Here is a 26272-nt window from a genome sequence, read left to right on the forward strand (position 1 = left end):
CTATACTTTTATTAGAAATTACTATATGAGGTTTCATCTTATCCTATTAGACATGCATAAGGCTGTATATACCAATATATTAGTTTCTAGTCAAGTTTTCAGATATGCACTCTGTATATATAAATTTAGAGAAATATACTCCATTAATTCAGATAATTATTAAAAACATATATTAATAATGTCATGGTTTTCTAGAGTTTCATGGTTGTCGATCTCATATTTTACTCAGAAATCATGACCATTTACTCTCAGATTTCTAGGGTAAACAGTTGCTTTCAATTAGCAGAAAGAGTGAGTGCTATCACTCTATAGTTACTTTCCAGAATTCAGGTACATTAAAGTTCTCTATCTTCCACCAACCTACTTTACCTTATCAAGTTGGGAAACTACTTCCCACAGTAAGGAATGCAAAACTGAAAGCTCTCGGCCCAGATCAATGTAACCATCAAAGCCTGGGGTGTTTGAGATGGTGTCTGGATTAGAGATCTCCAAAAGAAAGCGCTTCATTCCACCCCATTCATGTTCTAAAAAATCATTCATGAATGCCATGTATTCCTCTTTGTTACCAAACCTGAAGTAGAGGATGAGAAAATGAGAAAGAACATATTCAAGAGAGATATGATCATTTTGATTTGACATTACACAGAACTATGACTTTTTTTTTATTTTGTGGAGGGAATGACTAATTTTATTATCTATAAGTGATAAATGTTATAACATACTTTCTTAATATCACTTTAATATTCTAATGCTTTGAGAATAGCTTTCTATTCTCTCTAAAGGGTAAAGCCAAAACTCCTTTTTTTTTTTTTTTTAGTTCTGGTATTTAAATTTCTCTGCAATATAGCCCTCACTTACCTACCAAAAGCTCACCAGTACAAACCTTCAATACTGCTAGCTTCTACAAAGTCTCCCAAATATATTACACATTTTTTTCTTCTCCAAGCTTTTGCCCATGCTATTTACTTGCACTAGAGAAAAACTTTTCTCCTTTGCCTATCTAGATTCTAGCTATCTGCAGGGCCTAGTTTAAGTCCATAAAACCTGTTCCAAAATAAAATATAAATATTTTTTAGCTCAAATATGGATAAATATGTATATTTCTGCATTGGCTTATATATAAATTATACAAAATTAAAATAGTACACCTCTAAAAAGCCACCACTTATACTAGAAAACAATCTGTTCACTGAAGTTCCAATTTTTTTCTTCAATACATTGCTAACAGAAACTTGTCTTTAAGCATCAATATTGAGTAAATCTGTGGTCAGTTCTGTAAATGTGAATTCCTTCCCAGCCATTTCTTAAATTTATTTTCTATAAATTATAAAAATATCATAAACTTACTGAAAAAAGTTTGAAACAATGAAAAGTAGAAAGAAAAAAGTGTGGATGTATCATTCAAGCTACCCAAATATATCTGCTGTTTATACTTTAGTACATTTCCTTCCCAACTGTTTTCTCCTAATTTTCTTTTGAAAAATTTTAAACCTACAGAAAAGTTGAAAGAATATACAATGAATACCCATATGCCTTTCATCTACAATAACCAACTGTTATATTTGCCAAGTTTGCTTTCACACCCTCTCTTTCTAGACAGATTTTTTTTTTTTCTTTCTGGAACCATTTTAAACTAAGTTGCAGACATCACCTCTAAATAGTTTAGCGTCCATTTCTTCAGAATAAGGAATATCTCTTACATAAACCAATGCTATTATCACACTAAAACTTTTAAAAACATTATTCATGAATTATCTTATCTATAGTCTATATTTAAATTCCACCCATTGCCCCCAAAAGGACATATATATATATTTTTCCAACTTAAGATCCAAATAAGTTTCAAGTATTGCATTTAATCTCTTTTAATCTAGAACAGCCCCCCTCCATCTTCTGCATTTTTCATAAAATTGTCTTTTTTGAAGTGGCCAGGATAATTGTTTTAGACATTGTAACTGCAGAATTTGTCTTTTCTTCCCAACTTTTTTTATACTTAGATTTTTGTGTTTTCATATTGCTGGGATAACAGTATACATACCACTTTTTATTCTGCCCTTTTTTTCCCACTAAAGTATTTTTATCAGCACTTTTAATACAATTTTATCTTCATGCTCTATATTATTAGATAGTTTTTGTAAACAGTTTGTAGTGCCTGCAAATATTCCATTGAATGCATGTATCATAGGTTACTTAACCATTCCTCTATGAAGTGATTAAGTTGTTTCCAATTTTTTGCTATATTTATTAATACCACAGTGAAAATCTGGTAACATGAGTGATGAGGCTCCCAACCCTCATCCAAATTTTAGGCCTCAAGTATTTTTTAAACTGTGTTTTTAAAGTGGTTACAACAGTATCACCTACTTGGCAAAGTTGGCCAGGTTCTGAATGACCTTGGCAATAAGAGTTAGAGTCCGAGATGTGCGGTCATCAGGATACTCCTGCATAAGGTTGAAAAGACTGGGAGACATAATGGCTGGACACAGAAAACGGAGAAATAATGAGGCACTGATGAGCCTCTCGCTGATGTCTTGCTTGCCACGGTTTAGGCACTGCTGCTTCCATGATGCAAACACTTCTTTCAACTCACGAGGGAAAACACTAGGGAAGGAAAGAAGTACCAAAACCTCTAAACACAGAAGTACCAGTGCAAGCACAAGTGATTCCACCCTGACCCAATATACTTTTGCTTAAGAGTCAGGCTGTGAGGAGGACCTAGTAGAAATTCCGGGATGAGGTTTTACCTGATTCATGGCTGAGAGGCGGTGGAAAATTCACAGAGGCCAGATGGAGACTGGAAACCCAAGGCTACAGAACTCTGGATTAGTTTAAATTTAGTTTTGCAAAGTGGGAAAATGGCATGAGGCTCCTGACTAAACCATCTGGTTTAGTATAACTCACCATAATCTCTCTAAAGACTGTTTATCAAAAATCTTCCAAAATTTCGCCAATTGCTGGAGTTAGAGCAATGATCAAAATTCATGAACACATCTGTTCAACACTAGTAAATATTTTAGAAAGCAAAATAAATACTTTTGATATTAGAGGCTATAGTACTAATATTCTATTAGAGAGATTATATTTACGTAGATAGCCAGTTCAAAAGTACTTCTGCTTACAATGGAGATTTCAATTTTAGACGGGACTGTATTAGGGAAACTTTCAATTTTTCTCCAAGACCCTCCCCTTTGGTTGTAAAATAATTGTTAACATTGTGATGACTTTTACATGAAAAAATGTAAGTTCCACTGTGATGACCTTTACATGAAAAAATGTAAGGCAGAGGATAAGATAAGCTCACCAGTAAGAGTTGATGATCTTGCAGAAAGCCAGCTCACAGCACATTTTCAGGTTGCTCTGATGGTCTATCAGTTCACTAGATGAACATTTGCTGGGATCCACTTCACAGTTCTCATCGGACTCATACAAAGCTTTGATAAACTCCCCTATTTGAAGAGAGAAGATAACGATATAGCTATAAACAGTGTCTTCCTGAATAGAATAAAAGGACTTATGATTTCTGTCCTAAAACGTATAATGGGGAATTCTTTTCTAGATCTGACAGGGAAGGCACAAAAGATGGCCCATGAAGCCTCATTGCTTTGCAACCCAAGAGTTGCCACATCCTACATATCATGTTTATTTTTCTTATCCTGGAAGTGGAATAACAGCAATCACTAACATCATCATCACAGTATTTATAAAAGTGGTAATGATACTACTCAAAAAATGTATTAAACTAAATATATGTTTAATTAGTACAAACTTGTTATGTTTTAAGGCTCGCTCTACTTAGGTGACTATTATTGTTATCTAGAAGAACAAATGACCCAAGCTTGATTGAATAGTCCAGTGAAGGTTTTAAGTGCTAATGTTGGTGCCAAACACGGATGCAAGTAAGGATCTATCTTCTATGTTTACCTCTTGTAACGGAGACAGTCATTCAACATTGCACAATAATATAGCAGATCTCCTTACATAATCTGTATATGCTTTTCCATATAAATTTAGTTTAGAAGCCGTGTTCATACGGCCTATGCTCTATGAAGATACACCCATTATTCCCTGAAAGAACAAATTCCTACCTTACCTGTTTATCCTCTAGTATACACCATACTTTGTATATCTTCGACTACTTCATATTTCTCATTGTTTGTATTTGTTTCATTTCTAGGATGAATACCTTCAGAGGTTAGGTACTAGGTTTTATTCATGTTCAAATCTTGACTCTTCTGAATAGCTCCCAAAATGTTACAGGTGCTCAATAAATATTTATCAGAGATGGCAGTATGTATTCTTGGTTTTTTATAGGTCTTTATGAAAGAGGAGTGGATCTTTCAAAGATCCTCCTAAATATGTGTTTATTACTTGAGGTTCAGGCTAGTTATAACAGACTTCATGAAAGTGAACAATAATGCCTGCAAAACTAAGTAGCAGCATCAGCAGCAGCAGAAAGAGCATTTCTATCAAAGTGGTTAGTATTTGGATAAATGAAAGCTTTTAAAAATACCCGTGACAGGAGATGAGAAGTGATAATTTTGAGGAAAAATGCTTAGAGAACAGGAAACAATGTGGTATACAGAAAGGAAAGTGGTGCACAGAAAAATTAAAGGCATTGAGGTCAGAGATCTAGGCTCAAATCCTGGATCCATCATTTAACTGACTGTGGGGCCTGGAAAAGTCACTTAATTAGCCTGAGTTTCAGCTGTCTTGTTTGTAAAACAGTGTTAATAGCAACCATCCTGTAGAGTTGTGGTGAGGAACAGACATAATGCATGAAAAGCATCTAATATGGTACCTGGCTCTTAGTAGGCGCACCATACAAAAAGTATTTTAATTTAAAAATCATGCAACTTTTGAATAATTTTTTGTCAGGTGAAATGGCCAAAACTAGTAAAAGACTGTTTTAAAATGTTATCAATTCTCCCAAGATATGTAGTCAATATGTTCTCTATGTCTCCTGTGCTATGTGTTTCCACAATTAAACTTCATTTAAAGAGTACCTAAATTTAAAACTAAGAAATCAATGTCAAATATCCCATGTAAAAACTGGCCAAACTCTACACCTGTATCCTAAATATTCTGTTTAGTGACTTCTTTTAGGTTATATGTATTCAAGGGAAAAAATACTAATATTAATAAAAAACATGAATATTAACCATATTTTTCTTTAATTCTTCAAGAAAAGTGCCAGATAAATAACTCCAGGGCCCAGAAGTAAATTAATTGTCTATAGTACCAGCTTAAAAAGTTTTTGTCCCTGATTATCACATATTTAAAATGCTCCAAAATAGAAAAATAATACTTTAACTGTTGAAACAATAACCAATGTTTGAGCATGCAGAATGTACCATATTGAAAGGAGAGGCTTTTATTGATTTGTAACTAGAAGGTGCTTAATTACCAACACAGATTAAAAAACCCACTTAAGTTTGCCTTCTTGCATTTGAAAAAAAAAACAGAGCCAAAGGGGGTGCTTGTTATGTTGTTTACATGTTAAGTTTGTGCCCAGAATGTTCTATGATGTATTTTCTATGTAAATCATTAACTCATTACTATCTGGCATAAAAATTTCACATGTAGGAATAAGTCAACAAGGATAGACATATTACTGCCGAAAGAAACCTGCCTCCACTGCTACAAGTGGAAATCAGGTCTTTTCATCAGGGCTTTCTTTTGTGTATCTCACAGATAGTATTTCCTGTGTGTCACAGGATACCAAGGTGCAATCTGATTTCAATTGGAAAGGTAAAATGGGATAATAGATGGAAGATTCAAGTCTAAACAATGCAGAGTCTGTGCAGAAAGAGTGACGCTTTAATTAAGATAAGGACTGGCTAAGAAGCAGACAGATATCGTACACTATTACTGGCAACTTTTAAAATCAATTCTCTCTGAAAATTCTTCAAGCAGTCTGGAAACAGCATCTATTTCCTGCCCAAAGTATATGAAATACAGCAAAACTTTAACGAGAAGAAGACAATACAGCCCCTGTCCTGAAGAAGCTTACCAATTAATTCTGTTTATGCTCTTAGAAGCAGCAGCCATTTTTACTACTCTGGCCCTTGCTCTTGGATTATAAATATTATTACAGAGATTTCTGAGGGGTTACTTGAATTTCTTTCCATGTCCACTGAATTAATTTTCATGCCTCACTGAGCCCATCGGCCATTTAATCATTCACTGTTATAAAAAGACTAGTATCCACTTTTCATTTTGGAAATTATTTCATTCAGAAATCCTGTTTAGCACACTGAATTTCAAATATGAATATTTGATTTCAAAGAAGCAGATAGTCAATAAGTACTCACTCCTATCTCCATAGAATGGAGAATACGGTTTGAGATGCTTTTTTTTTTTTTTTGGTGGACTTTTTTAACAAAACACAAATCATTAAAGCAAATCATGAGATATAATTTATGGCTGTAATAAGCTCTTTATGTAAATGACACTATAAACCTCTTTGTACTTTTCTTAAGCTCTTTGTACCATTCTTAATGTCTATATGATTAGAGAAAAAAATATGAAGATAAGCAGGAAGACAAAAAATCTGCTTCAGAGCAGAAACTAATTGTAGTAGCTACTATAATGCGTCTGCTTCATGTAAACACAGTGATCCTGTTTCTTGAATGGCGACTCACTCTATTCCTTACAGCCTGCCTCCTTTCCTCCTGAAACCAGTGTGAGCCATCATCACTAGTGATATTTAAGGTGCCAAATGCAATATCCATTCTTTTTCTTTACCTTCCATAATTTCTGACTCTACTGATGCTCTCTTCTCTATTGGTATCTAGGACTCAGTATTTTCCTGGTTTTCTTTCTTTTTTGGATGCTCTCTCTTTCTCTGATCACTTCTCTGATTCCTCTTCTTCATTCTATACCATAAACCCAGGTGCACTCTAAGATCTACCCTTGGCCCTGTTCTCTTCCTGCTCTGGTAATCTTACAGCTTCATTTAACCTCTCCACAAGCATAAATTAGTCTCAAATTTCCAACAGCCAGCTAGACAGGTATCTTAGATTGCCTATCTAAAACCCCTGAGATTTCCTACTAGAACTTCAAATTGAATATATATGTAATTTCCACTGTTTCACACCTACTACTTCTGTGGTTTCTATTCCTGTTAAGAATCTCATCATCCCCCTAGTCACTCACAAAACCCCACAATTCTCTGTAATATTTGTTCCCTCCTTGCTTCCCACAAACTGAAAAATTTGCCAAGTTCTATCAGTTCAACCTTAATATTTCTCATATCCGTCGTCCTCTCTATTCTTACTTGCATGATTACAGTCATTCAGAGTCTCATTCTTTCTTATTACAATGGCTTTTTTTTTTTTTTAAGAGAAGGAGTTTTGCTCTTGTCTCCCAGGCTGGAGTGCAATGGTATAATCTTGGCTTACCGCAACTTCCACCTCTCTGGTTCAAGCGATTCTCCTGCCTCAGCCTCCTTAGCTGGGATTACAGGTGCCCGCCACCATGCCTGGCTAATTTTTGTATTTTTAGTAGAGATGGGGTTTCAGCATGTTGGCCAGGCTGGTCTCGAACTCCTGACCTTGGGTGGTGGGCCTGCCTCGGCCTCCTAAAGTGTTGGGATTACAAGTGTGAGCCACCACGCCCAGCCTACAATGGCTTCTTAATTGATTGGCTTTCAGTAGGCTTTCTTCACCTTTATTTATTTATTTATTTATTTATTTATTTATTTATTTATTTATTTTAAGACAAGGTCTTTCTCTGTCACCCAGGCTGGAGTGCAGTGATGTGATCATAGCTCACTGCTGCCTCGAACTCCTGGGCTCAAGCAGTTCTCTTACCTCGGCCTCCTGAGTAGCTGGAACTATAGATGTGAGCCACCATGCCTGGATACAACTCGTCTTAATCAGTCTGCTAAGTTAATTCCACTGAAAACACCTGCTCAAAACTTTCAGTGGCTCTCCAGTTATTACTGTAAACTTTAAATCTTCACCCAGGCATTTGAGGTTTTCACAAATTAGTTCTAATTATCGTTTAATCTTTTTGTTGTTGTTGTTCACATGTTTCTTTCATGTCTTTTTCCAGCTAAATAGTTTTATTCCACACATTCCTGGTTCGGTCCCACCTCTATGTCTTTTTGTTTATGGGTCCTTTCCCCCATGCTACTTCTTATCTTATCTGCTCTTGCTCAATGTCTGTTTTTAACCTTTCCATTCATCAAACTACATACAAAACATAAATGTATTTCACACAGAAAGTTTGACAATTCTATCAGCTGGATTCAATTTTTTAAAATTATTTGAAAGAACACAGAATGTCTCTTTTTGGTATGGAGATATCCCTAATGTTATATCCTTACATTGCAAACTTCTTGAGGGTAAAAATCTCTCCAATCATTCAACATGTTTTTACTTTCTATTCTTGATAGTCACACGTGGCTGTTGAGCATTAGAAATGGCTTGTGCAAATTAAAATGTGTGATACATGTGAAATACACACTGATTTTCAAAAAGAATAAAAAAGTAAAACACCTAATTAATAACTTTTATTCTTCTAAACCATTAAATAGTATTTGGATATACTGGGTCAAATGAAATATGTTATCAATTTCACCTGTTTCTCTTCATCCTTTTTAATACTGTGACTACTAGAAAATTTACAATTACTCAAAAAATAAAAATAAATAAAAGTATTCACACATGGGTCATATTTCTATCGGACAGTGCTGCTCAACAGTGTGTGCAGGTAGTGGGGATATGGAGGTAAAACAAAGGGCTATTTCCTTCAAGGAACTCACATCTGCTCTATCATGATGTATATTAAAGTGACCAGCACAGTACCTTACTCTAGTGGTTAATGCCTCAATTTCATGACCAAATCTGGAACTGCAAGTGCGTAGCCTAGTCAGCAAGAACTACTGATTGGACAAAAATTAGTTATGTTAAAAATTCTAGAGAAAGGCAGAAATTTGTGGGGGAGTTGTGGAAAGTGGCAAGAGTTTCTTCACTTTTGATTAGAGTTTTGCATGCATGATAACAAATGTCAGGGTAACACTCTCAAGACTAGGTAATAATATCATCATATAAACACCCAAAACTTTGGGCAAAACAGACCACCTCAGATCTATCAGTGGACACTGCTGATATTACCGTGCATCCTGGAATCATGAAGCTGGGGACCTGGGGTAGCAGTGTATGCTGACAAGGTTTCTGTTTCTACATTTATTATTATTTCTCTACTGGTGAGTACTGCAGACTTCTTACAGCCATGATTCAAACCTTAACACCTGAGTCAGCTAGAACTAAATAACATGCAGAATTTGAGCTCAATTCATTTGTCTCATGGGGGTGAAATAGCTTAAAACTGAAAAGTAAATAAAAGAAAATAGATGTTTTTCTCTTTCATACCCAGTGCATCATGAAGATACTGTTGTCCCACCAACTTGAGGTATTCCTCAATGGATTTGGTGGCAATAGTGTTCTCTCTGAAGATCAAGACATCATGCTCTCCACAACGATCCACCTCAGACATCACCAAGTCAGTCAGAAAATCCTGGTAGAATAATGTTCAATCAGGCAGAAAGCAACTGAATAAATAATACACATTAGAAGAGACTTTTGAAATATCAGACATCCTGGAAATGCTGCTTTAAAACTAAAGCTATCAGATTCATCTGAAAAGAAAAAAAGCAATCAGGATAAAATCTTAGGTGTTACTACCCCTACATTTAAAATTCCCTCAAAGATTTTCCATTGCACTTTTGATAAAGGCCATAATTCTGAATGCAGTCTACAAGTCCCTATATTTTCTGGTTTCTGTCTACCTTTCAAGCCTTGTACCTTTTCTTTTTAGGTCCTTTAATACACCAAGCCCTTTCTAACACACACAATGTTCTCTATTCGCCACAAAGCCTTTTTTTTTTTTTTTTTTCCAAATACTGTTCTCAGTTCTGCTCTGCTCCCACCCTTGCTTCCACTCCCACTGTCAGGTAGCTCATTCCTGGGATCCTTTGGATTTTAGTTCACACATCATTTCCTCAGTGAAGGTGTCCCTGACCAACATTGCCCCTGAACTCCATTAGTCAGCTCCCCTTGCTCCATTTCATAGTATCATCTCTCTTTTTATCCTTTGCAGTTCTCACTGTAATCATATTTATTTCTGTAATTACTTGATTAATATTTATTTTCCCCAGAAAACCAGTTTCTGTTTTTGTTTACCACCATATCTCCAGTACCTAACAGTTTCTGGCATATATTAGGTGTTCAATATATAATACTTACAAATCGGTCCACAGTGTCAATGTAGAATCTACTGAACTCATCACTTGAAGTCATTGTCTAGGCTATCTTTCTGTCTGCCCGCCCACCCATCCATCCGTCCATCCATCCATCAATCCAGAAGGATAGCATAAGGGGAAATAAAGGTGCAAAGAAACAGCTGCTTCATTCCTCAACAGTCTTAAAGAACTTCTAGTAAAGCTCAATGTTGGTTGTTCAGTTTGAATGTGATAACATCATATATTTTGAATGCTATATAATTATTGGATATTTCAAGGGCTGCAAATGCCAAAATAGGAGGAATATGCTGATTTACTTTTACTTTAAAATTAAGCATTTTAAACATCAATGGGACTTACTCTGGGGCAGCTTAACAGTATAACAGAGTTGTAGACTTAGGAATCACTATTAAACTTAATGCTAAGAGACAGGAGGAAACTCTTGGGGGTAACGGTAACATTCTGTATCTTGATCATAGTGGTGGTTTCGATGGGTGCAAAATCGGTCAAAGCTTACTGAACTTTTCCACTTTAAATGGGTGTTTATTCTACCTAAAATGTACGTAAATCAGTATTAAGTCATTAAAAAAAGTCTTAATGTATATTCTGAACCTTGAGCAACTGAAAAGTAGAAATATATCCATACAATTCAAAATTTCAGTGACACCTCGCTCCAAACTCATAAGCTTTTTAATGACAGAATGCCCAAGATTATCATAAGTAAATTTAAACACAAAAGTTATAATCCATAGAAGCCAGATAAGAGACTAAATATTGAATATATTGATATATTCCGACATATCAAGAAATAGTAATAGTACTTTGTTTGGTTCTAAATACATTATTCTAGCTGTGAGTTTCTTTGGATCTGAGATGTAATTTTATCATGACCAGTTTGCATACAGTATAACGGTAACTCTTCCTAGTTAATATCCTTCATAGGTCAAAGACTCTCTCAACTGGTTTTTGTTCTTCCCACAACCAGCGTATTTCTCCTTTAAATAAAAAATATTCCTGAGTTTTTACTTCTATCCAAGGTGAAATAAGATAAGTGTATCATGAAACAGCTACCAATTGTATCATATCCCTTGGATTTTTATTCTAAATATAGATTTTAATCCCACAAAGACTCTTGCTAATACTCAATATGCTTCTGGAATACTTCCTTCTGTGCCTAGAGGATACAGTCATCAGTTAATCTTAAATAAAATACAGTGAGGAAGAAAACCACCATACAACACTCTAGAACTAAATTAAAGATAAGGAACCTTGAACATGCTGTAGGGTTATCGTACCAATCCTACCATTTATTTTGTCAGACAAGAAAGAGCTGGCTGTGTTATCTATGTTTCATGCAAATTGGCTTTAAATATTTGTTGGTCTCTCCATTTTACTTGTTTAGTTTTATAATCTTCATCTTTTCTGGATCTAATAGGTTTTCTTCTTAATTCTTCTTGTTTTGACCAATAGTAAAGCACATTTCTCTAATTTGGATTTCTACAATATCCATATCTTGGTTTATGAAAGGTAAGGAGGAGACTTCAGGTACTGCAATCCCCCTTTTCCACTTACCTTGGCTCTGCCAGTACTTTGAAGAATGTGCACTAAGGCACAAGCCAACTCCTCTTTATTTCTCACACTAATTACTGGCTCAAGGACAGAACACAGCATGGTGTAGTTGCTGGTGACAAATTCTGCAAATTCTTTGTATTGCTCCATAGGCAGAATGGTGATAGTTTGGAAACGTGATTTAATCCGAATAGAAGGTCCTCCTGTCTTTCCTTTGTTGGGTGTAGGTGTACTCACTGGATACCACTTTTCTACAAATTGGCGACCAGTCACACTGGCAGTGGGGATGTTGACTAGCCCTACATAATTATTCTTGTCCTTTTTTTTCTTTTTTTCCACATCCTTGTAAATGTGAACTGTGATACTATGAAGAGGTGGAAGGCTGAAGAATTCAAAATGTTCACCCCAGAAAATATTGTCTGCTTTGGTCTTGCTGGTTGTACGAGCAAAGAGGGTATCATCAAGGCACAGTTCGCAGAAATATTTCTTTTTAGGGGCAAGGTCCTTGGCTTCAATGATCCATAAACGAAGAACATTTTCAGCTCGCCTGCAATTGTCCTATAAAGAGGCAACAAAGCTGAATTTCAGAGCTGACATTGCAGGAAAAAAACCATTTTTTTCTTAAGTTGGCAATGTTCATTAGGTACTCTATTAAGGGGAGTCAACAAATAATGAAAGGGATTGCTATCTCATTGCTTAGGTTAACAGCAAGCTCTAAACAAGCATGCATTAGAATCTTGAAGAATTATATATAGTTCATTATATATATTATATATAGTTCATTCTATTTTATTTACTTGGGTTAAGAAAATATCATTTTGTAATGGTAAGTTTTCATATAACCAGTCTAATATCTGCAAATAAAAGAGATAAGCTGTTAAGAAGCTCGTATTCTAGTCCCTCTTCTATCATGTACTAGCTTCTGACACGGCCAATTCACGTAACTTTTCAGAGTCCTTTTATCCATGCTGGTAGAACCATGGCAATAATATCTGCAGTAAGACTGCTTTTAGCTTAAAATGATAATATAGTTTGGATAGTTGTCCCTGCCCAAATTTTATGTTGAATTGTAATCCCCAGTGCTAGAGGTGGGGCCTGGTGGGAGGTGTTTGGATCATGGGGGCAGATTCCTCATGCCTTGGTGCCATCTTCCTGATACTGAGTTCCTGTGAGATCTGGTGGTTTAAAAGTGTGTGGCACCTTCCCCCCAAGTCACTCACACACACACTCTCTCTCTTGCTTGCTCCTGCTTTCACCATGTGATGTGCCTGCTCCCCTTCTGCCTTCTGCCATGACTGTAAGTTTCCTGAGGCCTTACTAGAGGCTGAGCAGATAACAGCACCATGCTTCCTGTAAAGCCTGCAGAACCGTGAACCAATTAAACTGCTTTTCTTGATAAATTACCCAGTCTCAGATACTTCTTTATAGTGATATAATAAGGGCTTACTACAAATGGCATAACATATAAATGTGCTTTAAAACTCTCAAGCTATAGACAAATTAAGGTATTACTACCACACTTACCTTCTATCAACTAACTGCTTACAAAGTTATACATTTTTTAGATACTTGAAGCTACTATTACCTTATTAGGTTGAACTGTCCTGCGAAGGTTTTCCATCCACTTATCTCTCTCAGAAGCAGAATTACAGCTGAAGCATTTACTTCCACTTAAGTAGGTAACCTTCAACATAAAAATTAGACATAAGAAAAAGAAAACACTGGATTTCAGGGCTCTGTCATTAGGGTTCACAGCATACCTCTAACTCTTAAATGATAAGGTCGAAATGTCCTGGAATTAGGATGGATGGATGGATAGATAAGAAAAACATGGTCTCAGATCCCAAACTACTCATGCTGTGGTTACAAAAATAACCTAATGAGCGACATCCTTACCAATACTAAAAAATTAATATACTAATTTAGTGTTATTGTTAGTCTCGTCCTCTGATGAAAATGTACTAAGAGTCCAATTTTATTGAAAGCAGACAAGGCCAAAAGGAATGCAAAGCTGTGAGTTAGACATATGCTATGAACCTAAATCATACCATAAGAAACTAAGATGATCTTTGCTAGTTTTCTGATACTTATATCTACATCTACATCTGCTTTTTGCTTAGGTAGCATCCACATCCATTTCCAGGTATGAGAACAAAGGCCATTTTAAATTCATCCAAGGAAATTAAAACTGGCCTATGGTTCAGAAAAATCAAAATTAAAGGCCTTTTAGGCAATACCTTAAATTACCTGCAAATAAATATGTTCAACTTTGAGTTAGTAAAAAATAGGTAATAAAGGATGAGAGTTTCTGAAGCAGCTTATCAGATTTCTTGAGACTGTCTTCACTATATTATAGAAGGGTGCTAAATGAAATTGAAGAGTTACTAATATTGAATTACTATCTTTGGAACCCATTTTTCCTCTACTACGCAACCAGCCTGTTGATTTCTAGTCATTTATTAGGTTAGCCTGACCACTATTAACACAGTCCTTTAAAAATGAAATATGTTGTTATATACTTAGCACCTAACTCTGGGCTTGATATACAGCCTAATGAACTGAGTTCCGCAAATACAAGAAAGTTCAACTGATTTTTATAAAAAAGAACACCAATAAATGTCCTGCCCAAATTGCTGAAGTTTGCTCACTTATTAACTCAATCTCTGGTCACAACCTAATAAATCCGATCAGATTATATGCTCTGTCCAATACAGCAGCTACTAGCCTCACACGGCTATTCCAGATTAAGATGTGCTGCAAGTGTAAACACACATCAGATTTTGAAGACTTAGTTTTAAAAAAAAGGAAACAATTTCTCTGATAGTGAACATGTTGAAATGATAATATTTTGGATATGCATGCAGATTGTACTATATTTCTTTTGGACAGTGCTGGTCCATAAGAAGAGGAACCAAACATCTTTTGACTTCTACAACATCTAGTATAGGACTCATCTGTAGTCACTTAGTAAGCTCTTGTTAATTAATCAAATCTCAGCCCTAATAATTCTATGTATGTATAAATACATGTATATATAGTTTTTGAATTTTACTTGTAACTGGCTAGTAGTATATATTTGGAAGGGAGAAATTACCTTATGATAGTTGGCAATTTTGTTTATTCAAAAATCAGGCACCTGCAATGTGCTGGGGTCTGGGTTAGTTACAGGGGATTTCAAAAATAAATAAGACATTTAGGTCAAAATGTCCTGGAATTAGGATGGATGGATAGATGGATGGATGGATGGATGGATAAATAAGAAAAACATGGTCTCAGATCTTGAACCACTCATGCTGTGGTTAGAAAAATAACATGATGAGTGACATCCTTACCAATACTAAAAATTAACATAGTAATGTAATGTTATTGTTAGTCTTGTCCCCTGATGAAAATGTACTAAGAATCAAATTTTACTGAAAGGAGGCAAAGCCAAAAGGAATGCAAAGCTATCTTTAATAACTTTAACTGCAAATATGATTAGATGAAAAGATTTCTAACTTTTTCTCTGTAAGTAGATAATTTCTAGCAACTGAAAACCAGTTAATTAAATCATCAACTGCACAGTAATGAAATCGCAAAATTACTGGACATAAAATCCAATTGTTGTTTAACTACTCTTCCTTTTTTCTACACTTTATTTTTACCTCAAAGCAGAAGTCTTGTCCAAGGATGCTACTATGAAGTGGTTTCACTGATACAGGTTCCCCTCTACCAAGATCCAGACATTCCACTGCGCTGCACGGGCTCAGCAAGGATTCATGGGAACGTGACTCTTTTAGTTTAGGCAGCCCACGAGACCTAAAAGTAGAAAAAGATATTTAAGGTAGTGTAACTTGGCCAGCAAGGAAATGAAGGTCTAATGCAATGGAGGATAACAATAAATGTACAAGTGCCTAAGGGAAGAAATAAATGAGGAACAAATTAATAGTTAATCTACAGTAACAATAATAGTAATCATATTTATGTGGCAAATATATTCTCTCTATATATCTATGTGAGTGCACACACACTTTTTTTCAATATGGCATAAAAATATACTATAATTTTACTAGTCTTGAGTGACCTTCAAATCCCATTACAGACATTGTTTTTTATTCTTATTCCTATTTTGGAAGATGGAGAAATATATACTCTTTAAGGTTATCTTATATATTCTTTCTTATGTAAAGGTATTGCCAAAAGACAAATGATTTCTTTTTGTTTTTCATGTTATAGCTTTATCCTCTTATATCATTGACAGAATAGTAGTGGCTGAATCTTCATTTTGTTTCTTTCTACTTTGGCAAAACACACACACACACACATACACACACACACAGAGTCGAAGCTCAACTTTTTATCACAAGACCTTGTCTTTCAAAAGTCCTGATTTCCATCTCAATATAGAATTCTTTTCTGGCAGGCTTTTGGTTCAATACATGCTTTACTGTATAAGCATGAATAAAGAACAAAATGCCTTGAAGAAACCTCCCACCATGGAAAAAAAAGCCCAAACTCTCATCTAGAAGAGAGATCTTTGTCAACACCGTTCAGTCATCCTGGCTGATTTTGTTTCCTAGTTGTTTATAAGAAGAATGCTAGGAATCATGACTTGCCACTACAAGAGCCAGTACTTCACTGCCTTCCTCTTGAAAGAATTAAAGGAGTCAAACGTAAGTACAATATTCTTGAATCCCAAACTGGATGGCCATGCAGTTTGACTCAATAATTATAGTATCTATTGAAGTAAACACCCAGAGTTACACACATATATTTCAAGCAGAAGTACTTAGTAATAAGGATAAAAAGAAATGCCTTGTGTAAAGACAATTGTTTTTATAAAACACATTAAATAAGTAGCTTCATTTAATTCCTTGAAATAACCACATTAACACTAAAAGGAACTTAAATATTTAATGCCAGAGTAGCTTTTGGTTAAATTATAAAGTAAAAAGATATAAGAAACTAGCACTAAGGCTGCTTTCTCCTTTCTACCTTTATTCTAACACTGTTTAATCAAATTTCATAAAATAAGAAAAATCTTAAGCTTATAAGGATTTTAGTTCTTCTTCTTTCCACACACACACACACACACACACACAAATAAGCCACCATTTAAAGTTTAGGCTGCAAAACATGTGTTCTGATATTTAGTAATTTTTAAAGTAAAAAAGTCAACATTTATATTTCTTGTTGATAGTACAAAGTATGCACAAAAGGGACAAATGCTACCTAATGTTTTGTATCTTAAAATGACAATGTTTATTTTTCTGATATTGGGCAAGAACAAAAAATTAAAATATTTAAAAATTAAAAAAACAAAAAAAAAATATAACAATGTAAGCTCCATATTTATTTCCTTTTGTTCTATGTATAAGACAATGACATGTTATGTACTGCAAATATAGTACATCAACTATAAATAATTAAATGTTAGAAAGATTGTACTTTAATTATCATATAATCTTTCCCAATATGCTACACGGGAAGCCTGATTAAGGAAACTGGACACTGTAATCTTTCTTAAACAAAACAACAATTCTAGCTCATTTTTCCCAGGAGGAGTTGCTGGAAGGAAAAATCCTCTCATGCTCTGGGGTGAGCTTCTCAACAGGAAAGATTAAGGCATGTTTAAAACAGAAGGAGGTATGACAAAGGCAACTTTTATTTTTTAAATTCTCTAGGAAAAATTTCTAAAGCATAAATTAATTTTATTTCAAACAAAATAAACGTCTACCTACATGAAGCAATGGTAGAGCCACCTGGCAGTGCAACCCCAAATCATAGCGGTGCCACATGTCCCGGTATAGCAAGTCACTTTCTGAACTATATGTCAGAAAACAACTCTCTGTTTAGAAGACGAGAACAAATAGAAGATGGCTTCTTTGTTGCCTTTGGTTACCGATAACATCTTTGAATAAATGTTTTCCAGGTGTTATTTCAAGTCTTCCATAGAAGCAGAACAGAAACACAAACAACAGATCAAGACTTCATCTATCCCAACAATTTGTAGGATAGGTAATATTCCTTCTTCTATTCCTTCAGGCTGCACCCAGCCCCTCAGGTAACAAACAAGGCACCTGGGCTCTAGGCTGGGTCTGTTGCCATGGTGCTACACCTATAAGGAGATTAGAGCTGGAAGGCAGCAAGAAGCTATGGCTTGAATAACGCAAGGGGCATGCTCTGCAAACATGGCAAAGTTGACTACTTTAAGACAGAAAGGAAGGAATGGTGAGGCTTCTATCCATTTCTATGAACAAGTTCTCAGTAAAAGGCAATAGAAAAGAGACAAGGCCAACTCTGGGAGTGGGAGATAATCTCTTATTAAAACCTCTACTAGGTGGCTCACACCTGTAATCCCAGCACTTCGGGAGGCTGAGGTGGGCAAACCACTTGAGTTTAGCAATTTGAGACCAGCCTGGGCAACATGGTAAAACTCCAACTCTACCAAAAATACAAAATAAATAAAAAATAAAAAGTAAAACCTCTACTAGGGACTAACTTGAGAAACTTTAGCTTGCTTCATATACAATTCCCATGCCCCTACTAGAAGCTATGTCCTATATCTCACCTTGCAAGTACAAAGCTTTCTCTCACATGTGTTCTGTTTCCTTTACAGTGCCTACCGTGGTTTAATGTTTCTAGGTATTATTTTACTGAAACTTACCTGGCTTACATATATTTTCTTCTTTTACAGAAAGATGGTGAAAACTATTTTTTCACTGTATTTCCAGTGCTGAACAAGTTTCATTTTGATACTCAGGTCTAACTTCAAATGTAGCCATAAGAGAATTTAAAACTAAGCCACTTAGAATTATAACTCCAAACTCTTCCTAGTTACCGAAATTTTAATTAATACATAGTTCAGAATGTCATATTTTTTGGCATTTTTATGTGTGTGTGTACTGAATTGAAAACCAAAGTCACGAATATATTCAACATTATTACTGAATAAATAAGCAAGCCCTCCCTGTATTGGGAAGAAAGTATCTCTAAGAAGACAGAAGTAATTCCCAGAGAAGCAAGATTATAGTAAACAGGAAGATCAAACAGCCTGGGACTGGCTTGGGACAGGAGAGGCATTATTTGTACAAATATTTCAATGTAATAGCATTAGTAACCCCAAGTTTCCTCTAATTCATGTTTACCTCCTTCTGAATTGATTTTTCTTAGATCTACTAACTACAGAGTTTTAGTAGCCCTGTTTGGCACCAGAGTTTACTCCTCTAACAGAAAGCAGAATGTGGATTTATTGGGAGAATAATGAGTTTAAAATAATGATTCCCAGTCCAATCTGACAATGGCCTTCATCAAAAAATCTAACCCATCCTTGAAAGTGGACTTTGTGAATCCCTTGACTACTGGCCAGGTTCTCTCCCTGACTACTTCCCATACTGCCCCATCATCCCGAACACCATGTAAGAATAATTCAGGGCTCCAACAGACTATGTATTGATTTAAATAAAAAACTGCTTCCCAGAGGCAATTTTACTTCTAATTAAGGCACACCATATTCTTTATATTTTTATCTTAAGGTCAGCAGACAATCTTGATTTCTGTGTAAACTTCAAGACCTCTAGCAATGTGATAGGTAATGGTTAAAATCTAATTGCTTTGCTGATGAAAATTACCTGCTGCTTCTGACTTATTTAAGAAATAAACTACTAGCCAGGTGAGGCTTTCTATTACTCACTAAAGTGAATGAGTATTATATTGCTTGAATCCTCATCCCTATATGAAATCAGTCTTAAAAGGTAAAAGTGAAGGGCTGGGAGATTGGGAGCCAACATTCACATAACAGCAGATACACTGGTGAAGAAAAAAAGGAATAAAATAACACTGATTAGTGCAATTTTAAGTAAAACACAGCTGGATTTTCTCGGCTTAACTGGCCAATTTTTCAGAATGCCACATTTCCCCCACAGCTCCAATGAGGCTTGGTGGTGCTAGCTCAATCTGCTACATGTTTACAGATTAAGTTCCAAATTTAGGAATTGGGAAACTTTTAATTAAAAATGCTTATTGCCACATAAAATCCTGGACTCCAGTGCAGGTGAGTTTCTGCTTGGCTTGGCAGTTGTGATTCCAGACTGCTTCAGTGAATTCCTGATGAGATAGCTCAGCCAGTAAGCTGGGTGCAGCAACATACTGTTGTATTCACCAGTATGCATTTCTAAGGCACTCACTTTGTTTAAAAATGTCCTAGGTAGTAATTAACAAAATTGGGTACCCTAATACTCTACCAGCAAGTTTATATAGTGTCTAATCAGTTTTTTAAAAATTGAATTTGAGCTTTCACTTTGGGAAAAATGTAGCTTTACTTGCTCCCTGGATTTTATTATTTTCCAATTAGGTATTTTGTGAAAATATTCAACTGATGTTTGCTATTTGAAAGTGCAGATCCTTTCTTGTATTATAATTTTAAAGGTTTTCCTCCCTGGATTAAAAAAAAAAAAAAGAAATTAGAGCTCATTCGCCAGAGCTCTACTTATGTGCAAAGACTTGTTCAGCCTGAGGATCCTGACAGCACCGGCTGAACTGGTTTACCTGCTGTAGTTAAAGCCAGTAGTCTCTACTGCTTATATTAGTCACTGATTTTTATGTTAGCTTAAAAATACATACCACACCACTCACATTAAAAAGCTATTTATGGAAACATAACATATAGGTCTTACTTCTCCCTGCTCTCAGCCTCTAGGACAGGATGGTCTAATGGGACCAGCTGGTAATGATGAAGAAGGATATTTGTCAGCCTGAGTTGTCACTCAAAATGAGAAACTCATGGTAAAGAAATGTATCAGCATAGACAAAAATATCCTTACCTACTTTGTACTTGGTACATATACATGTATACACACAGTGAAGGTGGATACAGAAGGAAGACTAGATTATAAACATTAAGACATATTCTAGGGAGTAGAAAATCCAACTTGCCTCCAATATGATAGACACTAGGGAACAATTCCTTTACAGAAACTGTACCATGTTATAACATATCTTTTTGTCCTTAAATTGCAAAGGTAATATAATCTACTAGCACCTATTAAACAAATTCAATATAAACACAACTACATTGAATTTTAAAAAACAGAAACTAAACCAAACCAAATCAAACTCGTAATCCAACTCAAGTAACATACCAGTAAGAGTGGACAGACTACAGCTTTTATTTCCTTATTTCTGATTTCAGTTGCTAGACTTTTAGTCTCATAATTGCCATAAAAGTAATGGGTAGAAGGATAAGAGAGGAAAAAAACCGGTGAAGTTCAATAACACTGACTTTTTTTTTTTTGAGACATGGTCTCTCTCTTGTCGCCCGGGCTGGAGTGCAGTGGTGCAATCTCAGCTCACTGCAACTTCCGCCTCCTGGGTTCAAGTGATTCTGGTGCCTCAACTTCCCAAGTAGTTGGGATTACAGATGTGTACCACCAACCACTCCCAGTTAATTTTTGTATTTTTAGTAGAGACGGGGTTTTACCATGTTGGCCAGGCTGGTCTTGAACTCCTGACCTCAGGTGATCCGCCCGCCTCAGCGTTCCAAAGTGCTAGGATTACAGGTGTGAGCCAACATGCTTGGCAACACTGACTTTTTAGTAATTCCTAAACTCATAACTGATTTGCTTTCCCATTAGTTTCTCGTTTGGTTGAATAAATGAATATATCTATGAATCCATCTATCTAACCATTAATTACCTGGTGTGCATTATGGGTCAGGCACTCTACTAGAGGTAGATGCAAGGAATACAAAGGTGAAGAAGAAAAGCATGGTCTGTGTACTCACACACAATTTATAATCTAGTGAGTTAACAATCCATTATAATACAATGTGACAAGACTTATGAAAAAGGATGCCAAAAAAAGGCTCTATGAGCACTAAGTAGAGGATTTTAAGGTGGGGGTGGTTCAGAGAAGACTTCTTGGAGAAAACAGTAACACAAAGTTGTAACCATCTTCATGGGGATGGGGTGGATTTCACTATATGCAGGTGTGGAGATCTACAGAAAATGGATAGCATGTGAAAAGGCCTGTATGACAGTATGCAAGGCTGTGGTGTTCAGACAGTGAAAGAAATTCAGCAGTGTGGCTCTACTATAGTATGGATGTTAGAAGGAGAAGAGGCTGGGGTGTTGGAGTGGGTGAGGCCTGGTGAATAATGAGGTTTGAGAGAGATCACAGACTTGTAGTCATGTGTGGGTATTTAAATTTGATCACAATACCAGTAGATGTACATCGGAAGGCTTTAGGTGGTAGAAGGGGAATTACATGGTAAGATGTGTGTCTCAGTAAAACTACCTTGGCTAAGGAGTGGAGAAAGAAAGGAGTACACAGAGAGTGGAGAGAAAAGAAATGAAAGACCTAGAAACCAGTTCATTGATTATGGTAGTAATCTGAGTAAAGATAATGAATTAGACTAACAGATATGGGGAAGAAGTAGATGGCACTGAGAGATATTTAGGAGGTAAATAGGCTTTGATGACTGGAATGCTGGAGGAATTGGGGAGAGGGTAGAGTCCAGGACAACTGCTCATTTCTGGCTTGAAACACTGGGTGAAAGATGGTGATGTCCTTCACAGGGATAGGAAAGAGGAGGCAATGCTGGTTGAGGTGAGAGTACAAATAAAATCAAGTTTTATACAAGTTGAGTTTGAGGTTCCTGTCGGGGTAGATGTGAACAGTGAAACAGAACATACATATTGAGAAGACAACCTAAAAACATAACCTGAGGCATGTTAACATTTAAAGCTACAAAACTGACAAAAGACACTGAAGAATTTGAGAGAGAAGAAAAACCAGGTGAGTCAAGTATCACAGAAGGCCAGGAAAGAGGGATCTCAAGAAAGGTGGATTAATAGTAGCCACTGAATTTGGGAATTGAATTTAGAGGTAATTGGAGACTTTGGCAAGAGCAGTTTCAGAAAAGAGGACAAAAATAAGATTTCAATGGGTTGAGAAAATGAATGAAATATGAGGAAGTGAAGATTAATTCCACAAGTCTGATTGTGAAGGGGTGACAACAGTAAAATAGCTAGAGGGAGACATGGGTTTGAAACAGGTTTTAAAAAAAAATTAATCATCTTTTAATTTTTCTCCTGAAACAGTAAGTGATAAATACTCTTGGTAAAAAATTCCAGGAGTTCAGAAGGATAGAAGGTAAAGAATAAAAAAAGGGTACCTCCCACAACCTCCTATAGAAAGGAGGCCATTAACAGTTTTTGTGAACCCAGAAATATTTTATACGAAGGTACCCATATATGTATATAATTATATAAAGTATGTAATATATAGCATATTACATATATTTATATAACAATATATTTGCATGTATTTAACATAATATACATAATATATTTAAATATAAACATATATGTCTATATATACATATTCATTTACATAAATGGGATGGTACAATACTGTTTTTAAGAGAATATTTTGGACTTCTATCCATATTGGAACCTACAGATATACTTTGTCTCTTTGTAATGACCACATAGTATTCCTTTACATGAGCCTGTAATAATTTACAGTCCTTGATGACCATCTAAGTTTCCTTTTTTGTGATTAGCAACAAAATTCAGAATATCTTACTACATATATCTTCATGCACATGTGCATACATTCATACTTCAAATTCTCAGATGTGAAATTGCTAGATCCAAGGGCATATGCATTTAAATTTTTGATATGGCTCAATTACCCTCCATAAAGACAACATCAATTTAAGTGTCTATCAGCAGTGCATGTTTCTACCTGCTATCTTCAACATGAGATGTGGCTGAACTTCAAAATCTTTTGCCTGTTTAATTAGTAAAAAATGGTATTTCATTATGGCTTTAGTGTGCATTTCTTTAATTATGAGATTGAGGACATTTGTACATGTTTATTGGCAATCTCAGTTCCCTTTTCTGTGAATTATAAACTGCTATTCCATGTTCTTAAACCATTTTCCTAATTGTTAAAATTAACTGATATGTAAACACTCTTTGTATATTAAGTAAATTAGTTCTTTTTCTGTCATGTTTATAATTATTTCCCCCCAGTTTATGTTTACAAAGGGTTTTTAAATTCCAAGATCGTAAGAAATAAACTACATTTTCTTTTAGTGCTTTTAAGTTTTCATTCAATCCATTTGGATTTTTTGGCAGAGGAGGAGAGATGAAAAGAGTACAGTACGGAGTCAGCTTTGTATTTTTCCAAATTGCAGAAATATTATGATCATAAATTGACTCAATTTTTACCGTATAGTATTCTGCTGGTATAAGAGGGGTGTGTGTGTGTGTGTGTGTGTGTGTGTGTGTGTGTGTGTGTGTGTACTTTTTTGCCTTTGTTTTTCCCTTCTTTCTTATTTTGTCAGCAAGTTAGGATTCCTATCAACACACACAACAAAGAGTATAATGGAAAAAAACACTCAAACTGAAGCCAAAAGCCCTACATATTCACATCAGCTCGAACCACTTATTAGCCATGTGACATGCAGTAAATAATTTATTCTTTCTGAACCTCAGTTATCTCATTTAAGATATGTGTAGATAATGTGGATAATGATTTCTCTTCCTACATCTCACACAGTTGTGAGAATCAAATGCAGTAATCTATAATTTCACATCTATTTCATAAACTGCAGTACAATACAAATGTGAAGGAGTATGATTGTAGACACACAGCTTTTTTTGCAGTGATATGACATGCATTAGTTCATTTTATGTAAATTATTCATCTGGTTGAGATCAGGAAAGCTATTCTTGAATACACTCTTCACTGGAAGAATACAAAGATGGAGTAAATGTGTAGAAATATTTTTTCTATTAAGATAAAGCATTCTAATGAATTTAAAATGTTATCATGATGCAATTAGATACTTCAATTGGGTTTTAGTTCATAAAACTAAGGGATCCTTAATTGGCCCATGGCTGTAAATCTGGAATAGGAAACTCTAATCGATAGCTAGACTGTATTGATTAATTAATGGCTTGGAGTCCAGTAATTTCTGAGAAGTTGTCATATCCACATAGACCATATTTTAAAAGATTGTAATTCTTTATTATCTGGAAGTCAGTTTTGACTCTCCTCTTCTGTTTCAGGCCAACAAATGTGTATTGAGTTCCTCAATAGGACAGTCATTGTGCTAGGGGATGAGGATACAAAGATTGTATCCTGGAGGAGCTTTCAATCTGCTGCAGTAAGCAGACATATGAAAAGATAAATTCAATAAAAAAGTTAGTCCTAGAATAAAGTATGCAGAGTTGGACTCAGGTAGTTGCGGGGTGGGGTAGGCACTTAGTCTAGGATGATATGCGGGAAGAATACCAAAAAGAAGGGAGGGAGCATGTAACTCCTGACTTGGGTACTGTTGCATGAGGATGAACTAGAAGTGAGCTTGACAAAAGACAGGGTATAGGAATAGGAAATGGCATTTGGGTTAGAGGAGACAGTAAGATCAAAAGCAGAGAAATATGAAACAGTATGACAAGTATAATACTATAAAGAAGACTTTTGGCAGGAGTGACAGGAGGTAATATTGAGAGGGAAAGACTGGGCCATGTTGCCTTTTGTGCAGTAGCTAAAGATTACAGATTTATAGAAGTATTACATACATAGGCAATGAGATATGAAAGTTGCAGTTTCAGTTGAGACGCCTAGATAAAAACAGATTCTGTATACCAAAGTCATGTATCAGACCAACTGCAGCATTTACAAAGGAAATGTGTTAGAACCAGTTCCACTACCTTGATCCTCTCAGTTATGTCAAGACTATAAAAAGTGGTCAGAGAATGGAGAATGGGAAAGATTTTGTGAGAAACAATTTTTGAAAGAAGTTGTGAGGCTCATCCTCCTGCTACCTACAAGGGAGAAGGGTAAAAGATACATAGAGGGCAGGGTTTGATTCCATCTGGGAAATCTAGATGATGAGAAATGACCAACTAACTGTTGGTGGCAGAGCAAGAGCATTGATGCTTTTGGATAAGCCTGTAGTCCTAGAGGTTGTTAGGGCAAAAGATTTGGGAGGTTTCCTGCGGACCATAAGACTGCGTGATGAAGAAACCAAAGCATCAAGAACTCCTTTCTAGAAAGGATTCGCAAGCGAGCACTTGGAAGAGAAATGCATCTGTCAGAGTCAATAAAACCATAGGTGAGAGCTCCTCAGGGATGATAAATCTCTGAAAAAGTCCCCAAATCACCCCATGAGAGAAAAGTCAGCTTCAAATTTCTGTTAGGCTCAGTGAGCATTATGGAAGGCTAAGACAGACTTTGTTATCCTCTTTCTCATCTTTTTGTTGCTTCACCTTCCCCAAAACCTGGAGGGTGCCTAAAAACATGGTGAGTAGGCTACAGGGGAAGAGCAGATGAGGAGAGAAGTAAGTAGTCTATCATACTTTCTTCTCCAAAGGCAGGCAGACTGCCTGTAACTGGTTTGGCTGTGGCAAGTTTGTAGTTTTGATTAGAATTTTGTAATATCTTAAACTGGGCCTGGTGCCACCA

The 26272-nt window shown here is 35.7% G+C and overlaps 1 protein-coding gene across 9 annotated transcripts in view; it reads right to left on the minus strand.

Moving 5' to 3' along the window:
- Window positions 1-26272, minus strand: part of RASAL2 (RAS protein activator like 2) — a 376611-nt gene that overhangs the window by 26268 nt on the left and 324071 nt on the right. For all 9 annotated transcript variants that reach the window (XM_003824773.6, XM_034941343.3, XM_034941338.3 and 6 more), the window contains 7 exons: window positions 15460-15613; window positions 13401-13499; window positions 11819-12373; window positions 9378-9522; window positions 3302-3446; window positions 2365-2601; window positions 370-571 (listed from right to left, as the gene is read on the minus strand). In XM_003824773.6, the coding sequence (XP_003824821.5) occupies window positions 370-571; window positions 2365-2601; window positions 3302-3446; window positions 9378-9522; window positions 11819-12373; window positions 13401-13499; window positions 15460-15613 (1537 nt within the window). The remainder of the gene's footprint in view (window positions 1-369; window positions 572-2364; window positions 2602-3301; window positions 3447-9377; window positions 9523-11818; window positions 12374-13400; window positions 13500-15459; window positions 15614-26272) is intronic.

The sequence above is a fragment of the Pan paniscus genome, chromosome 1, assembly GCF_029289425.2.
Source record: "Pan paniscus chromosome 1, NHGRI_mPanPan1-v2.0_pri, whole genome shotgun sequence".
Taxonomy (NCBI): Eukaryota; Metazoa; Chordata; class Mammalia; order Primates; family Hominidae; genus Pan; species Pan paniscus.